This window comes from Pelobates fuscus, chromosome 4, assembly GCF_036172605.1.
Source record: "Pelobates fuscus isolate aPelFus1 chromosome 4, aPelFus1.pri, whole genome shotgun sequence".
Classification (NCBI taxonomy): domain Eukaryota; kingdom Metazoa; phylum Chordata; class Amphibia; order Anura; family Pelobatidae; genus Pelobates; species Pelobates fuscus.
Genome location: NC_086320.1, coordinates 262,993,250 through 263,004,416, shown reverse-complemented (window position 1 = coordinate 263,004,416; position 11,167 = coordinate 262,993,250). Strand labels below are relative to the sequence as shown.

At 33.9% G+C, this 11,167-nt stretch overlaps 1 protein-coding gene across 1 annotated transcript in view; it reads left to right on the top strand.

Moving 5' to 3' along the window:
- Positions 1-1,658: 1,658 nt before the first annotated feature.
- Positions 1,659-11,167, top strand: part of POU6F2 (POU class 6 homeobox 2) — a 385,749-nt gene continuing 376,240 nt past the window's right edge. Inside the window, exons 1-2 of the mRNA XM_063450641.1 lie at positions 1,659-1,747; positions 2,980-3,151. Of these exons, the coding sequence (XP_063306711.1) occupies positions 2,986-3,151 (166 nt within the window). The 5' untranslated portion in view covers positions 1,659-1,747; positions 2,980-2,985. The remainder of the gene's footprint in view (positions 1,748-2,979; positions 3,152-11,167) is intronic.

The following is an 11,167-nucleotide window of genomic DNA, read 5'->3' as shown; positions in this document are numbered from 1 at the left end:
CAACAAGGAACTTAGCAACATTTAATTTTTTTTTCCCTCTCTTAAAATAGAATTTTTTGAACCAATGATTTTAATCAAAGCTGAAACACACAGACCTCATTATGTTGGGAAAGCTCAGACAACTAATCTGTAAATTTATATATATATATATATATATATATATATATATATATATATATATATATATGTATAAAAAATAAAAAAAATGATACAGAACTGCATGGTCACCTGATATTTCTAAATTATAAAAAACCTTGCTCTACCGCAGATTTGCTGAGAATGAGGACCTATCACAAATTGGTCTCATGAGGATTTTGCTTGTCCAGTGCATTATTGCCTCCACTTTATTATTTCCTGACCCCTTTGATCTTCCACCACAAATACACAAATTTTTTAAGAACCAATTTTGTCGCCAGTACAGACACCCTGTTTCCGTTATGTGCTGGCACCCTTAGTTGCCAAGAAGTGTTTTATTTAGTAATTAACAGTGTAAAGGAGAGGGAAGCTGTCATGTTGGTTCTTAAGCTAGGGAATGTGATGAAAGATGATATCAGCGAACCCATCCTTTCCACTTGTTTAGGATTGTCAGGATGAGAAATGTCAGCACTATGAAAGCTCAGCTCTGCTCTTGATATGATAAAACCCTTCAAAAGCCAGCTCCTACCTCTCCCTTTCTCATTCTCCTTCAAGCACCCCTCCCCTCCCCCTTTCTTTTTCCTTCTCTCTGCACCCGCTTTTTATTTTTTATTTTTTTTTATTTATCTTCTTTTATTAGATGGCAGAAATATAATTCTTTTCTTTCTTCCCATTATAAGCTACCATTTTTTGTTTTATTATATGTTTCACAACCTCTAATGCTCCACTGAAAATTACCTTGTTAAATGACAGTGTTTCAAAGCCATGAATCCTTTCCACCATCCCCTCGGAGGTTTGAAACAGTCAACAGACTGTAAAGAATAAATAATAAAAAAGTATTGATTATTTTGATGACTGTGAGATTCAATTAAGTATTAATTTTGCCCTCCAGTGGACCTATCAAGGTATTCAAACGGGAGGATTCGACTCAGCTAAATGCATGCTGAGTGCTCTAGCCTTAAATAGGGAGAAAATGTGTTTACCTACAGTATTTGAAGAAGAGTGCATTGATGCACAGAGTCCAATATTTAAGTGCTGTGCAAATTAAGCCTCGGTGACAGTGACATTGTTTGCAGCAATATGAGTATTGACTAAAGAAGTGCATTTGATGACAGCTTAAACTATTTGTATTGATTAACATTTTCATAGATTATCATGTGTCATATCAAATTCACTTTTCAGACATGAATACATTAAAAGAACCCACAGGCACACATCGACCAATTGTGATGATGGGGACATTAGGAGCATCCTAACCCACCTCCTAGCATGCTGGTCACCTGTTCTCTGAATAAGAATCATTTAGGCATGAACTTTGCAATAAATAGCTGACAGATAACACCACGGGGTCATTTGTACCACTGCCTGTATTTTGTTGTTTTTTATTTTACTTTTTCCCCTCATTTGAGACCTTCGATCTTGCACATTCAAAAACACATTGTGACTGAGCAAAGGGAATAAGAAATGGTCCTGAGGAAGAGTCCTTGACCCCAGAATGCCCTCTGATTGAAATGAGGATAACATAGATCTAATCGCTAAGAAACCCTTTTTTTTTTTAGACCTTTTTGGGGCCTTAATGCCACAAAAATAAGAATATTTTCGCACATTTTTTGTAAGTATGATTCTAAATTTGAGAATTACATTTTCTTTATTTTATTTTTGTTTTTAATATGTTATTTGTATTTTGTGTACTGTTGGTATTGTAAACAATGCTTTTTGAATTGACAGTTATGGCTTGTTATGCAGTAACCTCTGCTAGAGAAAATAGGATTAAGAGGAAATTGCAAAACCTTTTTTTTTTTTATGAAATATACAAATTACATGAATATTAATGAGCAACATAAAATGACTACCAGTGTATTTTTTAAAAATCTTTTTTTTCTTTTTTTTCCTTTTTGCTTTTGTTAATTTTTAATTTTGCTTCTTTCAAATAATTATTACATTTAGAAATAACTTAGAATTGCTCAGACTAAATAATCAAGCAGATTAAGGAGAAAGCAATCTTGCTCATTTTGTGATGTAGTCCTCTCATTTCTTTTATTTGAAGGTTAAATAGACATACCACTTGCATTGTTACACAGTGGGCAGCTGTCCCTTCCAGCACTAAGAGGAATCAGAAAGTTAGATTTAAAAAAAAAAAAACTTTAAAATGATTACTAAGGACAAGTGCATTTCCAACAGATTTGCTAAAGTTTCTAAAGAACGGAATTCTACATCTACATCATTTTTCTTTCTATAAATTGTTTTGTTACTTGTATTATTTTTTTTTTAAATAATCATTCATTATACAATTCTTGCACAGCATATTTCTCAGATAATCACATTAATATTGTGCTGCTTGCAGGTATTAACATAATCTGTATAGTTGTTGAGCTGGAAATGAAATAAGACGACTGTGACAGGTTAGGTGCGTTAAATGCAGCTACTTAATTAATATGTGGGGTTGTAGAGGAGGAAGATTCTCGTCAATAATCTGTGACATCTTGCTGGCATTTCAGTGGAGTAAGTAATCGGCCCAGCATATCTCACATTTAAAGAGATGCTAGTAAGCAAGCTTTCAAAGAAGTTCTCTCTCCCGTAAGCATTCTGAATCTTTCACATGCTAGTTGAGCTTTAATAGGGTGGGGAGTAATGGAAAACTCATTGGATCTGTAATAGCTCTTCACTTGGCTGAAGCCAGCAATAACAACAGGAGCAGCTGGGGAGATAAGGGGAGAGAGAGAGTGTGTGTGTCTACAGCAAGACAGGGAGAGGGGGGAAGGTGTTGGAGAGAGTGTTCCAACACTAAAGCATTCACTTTAGTTTCCGCTTTCCCTCACTCTTTATATTCCCCCCCATTCCTAGGATCCAATGATAGCCGGTAAAGTCAGTAAGCCTTTGCTGCTGCTGCGGAGTGAGATGAATGCAGAGTCGAGAGGTGAGGACAAGGCAGCTACTTCAGACAGTGAGCTCAACGATCCCCTGCTCGCTCCTGTGGAATCAAATGATGGTGAGGACACTCCCAGCAAGCTCTTCGGTAAGTCTGTCTAGGTATTTAATTTCACTTCTAGCATGCGGTCTAAGAGTGTAAGGTTCCCCCTTGCTTGATTACCACACTACGGTTTTATTTCCTAGCATGTACCCTCGTTCAGTTCACTCCATATGAGCTGTCTCAAAGCGGAATCTTGTGATAGCAGAGCCTCAATATTGTGGTCACATGCGAATTAAGAAAGAACTAGCCTTTATTAACTCATTCAGCTCTAGAGCGGCCTGCAGAGCTTGTATTTGCAGATCTCTCTAACCACGAAAAGGTTTGAATTGAAGGAAAGAGGTGGGTGATAAATTTGGGCTTGTATTTCTTCTCTTTATATTTTAAGGGATGTTCACAGTTCTTTTCCTTTCTTTTTCTGGATCTGTTGCATATTATTTATGAATTTGCGTGTGCTTTGTTCCATTTTTGTTCTGTTTTGCAAGTTAGATGCACAAATATTTGGATGCTTAGCTCTTACTGGGGATATCCCAGATTAGTTCAAATGTTACAAATCTGCAAGCTCATCTAGAACAATTTCTAATTCTAATCTTTTGAAAAGCAAAATTACTTTTATATATTGATTTTTTGGGGAAATAATAACATAATTCTTCTTCTGGAAAAGGCATAGTAGAATGGCATACAGCATACTGCACTTTTTCCAAAACATTTGTCATTCAAATGGATAGCATACTAGCGGTCCACTTTAGCACCTGTGATCTCCAATTATAAACAGGAGCAGAGGCTTGGGTTAATTATATTGCTTATAGAAGATATATCAGACTTCAAAGTCTCATTTTTTGGGTTGAGATAAGGTAATCAAGAAGTGTTTTTTGTCTGTGTGTTTCCACACAAGACTGATTAATATATGACTTTTGCATGCATACATACATTAACTGAAGTACAGAAAATACCTAAAATATTTGCATCTGTGTCTTAACAATATACAAACAGCAGCAAATAGATCATTGTTTGTAAGCTTTTTACTACAATGTTTTGCTATATAATTCATTTTGGTTTCCAGACAAAAAAACATCCTTTAAAGGGACAGTTTTGGGGAAATCACTGGAATGCTTTATATTTATGAACATAAAGTTGGTAATTTTCAGGTTTCTATTGAGAGAAGGGCTAAGCATGTATACCATTGGGGATCTTAATAAATATATGTCAAATAAAGTTGAATTGGATTTGATTTTCTCTTGCCCCTATATTACTACGGCATTAAATTGTGGTAAAATAACATACATAGGTGAATCTTTATTACACTGTGTATTTGTGCTCATTAAATGAAAGCCCACACAGTCTTAGAATGTACTCAATACTGCGTCACTTACTCAGTAGTTGTATTTTTTAAATGGCAGTATATATGTTTTTTTTCAACGCATCTTGCAGTACTTGCAGTAATTTTTTTATATATATGTAAATATGTTTATATATATATAACGGGTGTGAAAGAAAGGTATAAATGATGTGAAAGTATAAAATATGCTGTTTTATGGACAAATGTTTTTTAGGAAAGTTTTTGTTGATGAACTGAGAAATGAAAGAAAGATATACGATAACAATTTTATTGCAACTTATTGTTGTAGGTATGCTACTTCAGTAATAATATATATATATATTCTTTACATTGGTTAATTTATAGATTTTCTATAATGCTAGATTTTAAGAAAAGTGATTATAACATTAACAGTCACCTACTGGTCTCCCGTTCTCCTTAGTGTACCAACAGTATAAGCAAGGCACTATAGTGTATTGTATTGGTCACTCCTCTTGCACTGAAATGGTTAAATTATGTCATGACAAATATTTATAGAATCTGTGCAGTATATTTTCTTTTTGTTTTACATAGTTTAGTTGTGACTTTTACAAATATTACCTTTTTACATTTCTGATGCCACTTTTAATAATGTTTGTGCATATGTAGAGATATTATCATAAATAGTAACCTCCTACCATTTTTAACAACACTCTTATGTCCCTAGTCCCTTTACTCCCAAATGACCCAAGTAGTGCCCATGACTACCAGTGATATAAAATCCATATTGTTCTGTAAGTCCCTTACTTACACACGTGAAACTTTTTAACAGACACTCCGCAAGTATAACACACATCAATTAAGTAAGCATTTATAAGTTTAACAAAGCCGAATTATAAGGGACAGGCAGACATCAAAATTTAAAAATGTTTGCAGCCTATGCCAGTGAGTTTGTTAGGCTGATGAGCAACTATACCAATTACTAAACAGAGCAAAATATGTTGTTACATAAAATATTTATTGGTAAATTAATTACACTTTTTAAAATCTAAAGCAATCAGAGAAAATAATAAATACATTTACATAAATCATAATTGACTTAGGTTTCAATAAAATCGGACAAAATACATACAAATATTTACTATTTGCTAGTATTGGTGCTTGTATGAAAGTCAAAGTGTGTTTATTTATTTTTATTAAAATGGTATGCATCTTCTCTAAACCTGTAAGGGTCTTTAACTATTCCCCACTATGTATATGTTTGCTACTGCATGAAATGAAAAACACAATTTGAATGAAATCCCTTTATTGATTTGATGCAAGGCCATAGAACCCATGACTTTTCATGTGTCTATTGTTAATGGTAGTTTACCAGTTCTAACAAATTTTTGGGGCGCTTCATTAATAAGTGAGTTTCAGTGAGTTTTTTTTTTTCTGTTTGCTATTTCAGCAAAAATATTGCAAAGCTTTCCTTTGATTTCCTTAACACACTGTGTAGTGAATCGACCCCTAAATATCCCCCTGGCAGGTTGATAGGTCCAGACTAACCTCCATATGGATAAAGGAACCACAGGCAGACTATTAAAGACCTAGGCATATAAATAGGACCTTGTATGGAAAATAATGCTAAAAAAATAACATGCACTGCAACAATCATCATAAAGTTGTACTGCAAACAGATAAATACATACATGAAAATGACAAATTTATGGAAAAATATTTTAATAATACATAGGCAGCCTAATTGTCACTTAAATGTTATGTGTGATCTCAAAAAATAATAGTGCTGTTATTTTTATTACCAAAAGGGTACTCAGATTGCATTTTAGGAAGTTTTCAATTTATTGCATATAAATTAAAAAAAGAATGGCTTATATAGTTTGATTTAAAAAAAAAAAAAAACTCAATTAGTAGTATTACAATATATCTTGTCTGCGGATTTACAGACGGAGTGAATTTCTCATAGAAGCTATTTCCTCCAAGGAGAACGCAGCGGCACTTAAATAGTTAACAAATGTAGTTAGCAGGTTTTCTTCAGACATCACCAGCTTCTATCCTTGGAGAATGCAGTTTTTTTCATAAATAGTTTGTTTTAACCGTTTCAGTCATTGAAAAAAATGTTTGTAGCTTGCTTGATGAAACCAAACAGAAAAAAATGTGCTGTCCGATTTAATCCAGTGTAAATAAAATGAAGAAAAGTGTAAACAGAAATAATATAATGATAATGGCAGTGGCAGGCAATACATTTTAGGTCACGGTTCCTTTAATTTGTTTACTTTACCTTAATATCCTGTAATCATTAAGGTATTTTCTGTGTCAAAATATTTGATTGATAATTAGGGAAGTAATATAATTATTTTTATCATTCTTTTTCACATGTACGCAGTTGTTTTTCATTGCAATTTTTGAGAGTAAGTTTGCAATTCGTTGTCATGGTGTTGTCATTTGAACAATGTCACACATTTCAAAGTGCCCACTGCGGCCTGTTGGTTATATGTTCCAAATGTAAAACGTAGGATATAATCTTGTTTTGGTTGGGTTTCCCTTTAAATATGTTCATGTATATCCGTATAAAATTACTTCGCTCGCGATGGTTTGTGACATCATCAAGTAAATTTTATTTTCTGTGAACTGCATTTCAGTTGAAGGACTAACTTTACAGTCTTCCTATTACAAAAGCATTAACCAAAAAGAATAAGGATAACAGGAACTCAAAATGAAACTGGCTGCAGGTCCCAGAGGTTACTCCCCCAATTCCTCAAGGCAGTAGAAAATAAAATTGGAGCAAAAAGTAGGATTTTTATTTCACCATAGTGGATTTAGCCGAGTCCACTGTAGTAACATAAAAATCATACTTTTTGCTACCAGTTCCAATCATATTTTCTATTACAACAGCATTGGCATCCAATACGCAGGTCAATGCGTTTTTCTTTCTGTTTTGATTTTTTTTTTTTTTTCTACATTTTAAATACAATTGTCATCCCAGTATTCCAATGGGAAGTCCAGTTACATAATAATATGTAGAATTTATTCCAGTAGCTGCAGACATTTCCTATTTAGTCTTGCTTTATATATATATATATATATTTTCTACATATAATTATTTACACAAATGCACTGTTCAAGTGAATAAAAAGACTTGTGAAAGGATGAACTTTTCTCTATCTAGATCACAATGTAACGATATAAGATTGTGTTAACCCCTCACTTGCCAAAACAGTGTGTAGTGGAGCAGCAGAAACCTGCTACCAATGTAATAAAATAATGTTATATTGCTGGTATACACACTAGTTTGATTCAGTTTTAAGACCAAAAGCAGAACCAAAAAAGAATACCTTATATTTCCTATGGCCTTGCCATCCTGCCTCTTTACAAATCATCTGTCTTGGGAGAATATTTGTCTGTGCACCAGGCAGACATTGTGTGATGTAACCCCTAGCAGTACAGGAGCCTAGAAGGCATACTATACTACAAACAGACATAGGGCCATATTGCTTGCACCAGGCTGTCTGATGGTGCCGTAATGGCCATATTACGACCTTTGATTTTATGTCTGATTTTATGTCTATGTATGAATTTGCATAGTGCATTAACCCCTTAAGGACACATGACATGTGTGACATGTCATGATTCCCTTTTATTCCAGAAGTTTGGTCCTTAAGGGGTTAAGAGGGCAAGGCCATGGCTTTGAACTATTTCCCATACTGGTTATTTGGGAAGCTGCATTCCCAAACAGATGTGCTGATTTCCAGCAAACATCCATCTGTTTTCTAGATCATTCATTATTAAAGCACCCCTTCCTAATTTCTGCAATGCATTAATAGTAAATTTTAAACATCATTTACTTGTTCCGGTTTTACACTTGTAGGTGCCCTGAGCAGAAATGTATACATGGCGCTGTTTTTGTCTATAATGAAAAAACCTGTAAATCTACCTTATTGATGGATTGTGGGAAATTCGTGTAAGTGAATGGGTAAATGTAATAATTTTCAGTTTGGTGTTAATAATTCTATTCCCTCGTATATATGGCTTTGCATTTGTGCATAAATGGAATTTAGCAAGTTTCTTAAAACACAATATAATCCTTATTTTGTATTTGTTTTTCTTTTGTAAATACAAAGTTTTATTTTCCATGTCATACTCAGAATTGTATAATATTTGAATACTGGTAGAATACATTTGTGTGTATTTACCTGTGTTTAAATGCAATAACTACACATTTTTGTAAATAATATTTTAAAATATTTTATATTATTTAAGTCACACAATTCTCTGTTTGCAAAACTTCAAGTTGCACTGGAAGCTAAATTAAAATCAAAATAGCAGTACTGGGCAATATCTGGAAGCAGAATTTCAGATTTCATTCAGTAATAGAGCCCAGTATGTATTACTTGCAAAGTGTCTCCCTGTCACATGCCAGATTGTGATGACAAGACAGAATGCAATTGGTTCATGCTTTTATTTCAGAGTGTCTTTTTTTTGTTGTTGAGCTTGTTGTTTTGAGTTATTCTTAGGGTTTTTTTTATTCAAAAAAGTTTTGTTTTTGCTGTAGGTGCTCTTAGAGCAAAAGCATGAAGCATGGTTTGCCAGCATACCCTGCTGATTGTAAACTTGGCAAATAATCATCAATGTTTGTCATGTGTGCTGGGTCCCTGGTTAATATATCTAATGGAGCTATTCAATAACTATGCTCCTTCACTCATCTTCATATATAATAATATAATTCATCCTCCAATTCCCCTGACCCAGGGTCCTATATCATGCATTACAAAGTGATGCCAATTCTCCTGGCACAAGGTGGTACCCTATACCAATTCTTCGCTGGCCAGGGCATGTCCTGTTTCATGGTCACACATATATTGCACAAAAGTATTAAACATTCTCTGACTTCATGTATACATTTTTAAATTGAACTCTCTGCTAACTTCCATGCCTTCCTTCCTTTATTAATTAGAGACAAGGAAGGTATTAATCCTTTTTCTTAATTAGTCCTTTTTTATTTTTTAATATGAAAATTTTTTTATTAGATGTATTCTTTTGTTGAGCCTGTGATTATCTGCAGCATTTAATTTTATGGTCATTAGTGGTGTAAATCTGGCCCTGTAAGTCCTGTTTGCCTTTTAAGTACCATGGACAGCAACATTTAAGACCCTGATTGTGTTCCTTCCATCATTTGCACATTCTATCACTTACATTGCAATGAATTCTGCTTTGAAACATGAATGCATGTACAGTGCATGTTTATTTTCTTGTATAGTTGTATAGTATCATGAGTATGAAAACCCCAAAATAGATCGTGTTATAAACTCTTCTAAACAATGACCTTAATTCATTTCAGTACGTAAATATTTCTGTTTGAAGAGAACATTTGTATGCAACAAGCCAGTTTTATTTCTTTTAAAATGTCAAGTTCTTTGAAGGTCTGATTTCTATTTTCTCTGAGAAAAACTCAACTTTTCTTAGAAGCCTACAACCTACAGAACTATATTTCAAATTGTTGAAAGGACAATCCATTTAGCAACACCATTATGCTTCCTCTATTGCAAAGCTCTGTTTCAGGGGCATTTAATGTTTCGTTTAAAAATTGCATAGTGAGCTTTTTTTCACTAAACATTGAATTGCAGTGAACTGAAAATTGTATTGCAAAACGTTGGCTAAAATAGATGATTTGGAAAAAACAAAAACTCACCTATAGCAAATGTAACATAAAAACATATATATAGACACGTGTGTGTGTGCATATAAACAAATACACATATTCATTGCATTCAAAAATTGTATTTTAACCTCTGACTTTGTCATGGCAAGTGGTAATGCATGTCCATTTATAGAATTCTAGTCTTTTTAAGCTGTATTTCATGAACGGGTTAAATTCCAGGTTTGATGGGAATCTGTCTGATTGCTGGTGGCCACTCAAGTGATTGTATGTAGTCTTGCATTATACTTTATCTATACTCCTATGATTGAATTTACTAAGTGGTGAAATGTTTTAAAACTCCTATGTTATTCTACAGAAGCACATTTTTAAACTGATGAATAGGATTCAGCAAAATAATAGTTTTTACCTTCCAACATTACACTTCTTAGAGCACCTACCCCCTAGGGATTTATCCATTAAGCTACCAAGAAGTTCCCGAGCTAGTAATTGTCAGAGAACATGGCACATTTTCTGATAATCACTAACATTCCGCCATTCGCTAAATGTAACCCGGTGTTTGAGGGGATCAGGCCAAGTTCAGCATTCCACGGAAGAGCTGCAAAGCTTCTTCCGAGTATAGCTTTCATCTTGTGGTTGATTGAAGGAATGATTCATAGAAAAACTAGGGAAAATCTATTTTCAATGTGAAAATGACTGCATTTAATGAATTAGTAATTATAAGTTAAAGCTGGTGCCTTCTGGTGAGAAATATATTTGTGACTAGCATGTCGAATATCCAATAGTTACTAAATATACCCTCTAGCACAAATTCTCCTGGCAAAATTCTGATCTGACAACAGCAGTAGAGAGAAATGTGTTTTATAATCTTCTCTAAGGACAGTTTTCTTTATTCTGCCAACATGCATCTAGTATATTCACTACTAGTCACCTTTCTCTGGGACCATTGGGGGTCAGATACCCTCTTCATATTTCTAAGGGGTGTGGAGTCCACACACAAAAAAAAAGGTTCTGTTTAATTATCTGGTAGGTTGGGCTTTGAAATATAAATAAATAATAACCCCCTCCACCTTAATAGTCGAAGAAGAAAGTTCAGTTGTCCATCAAACAC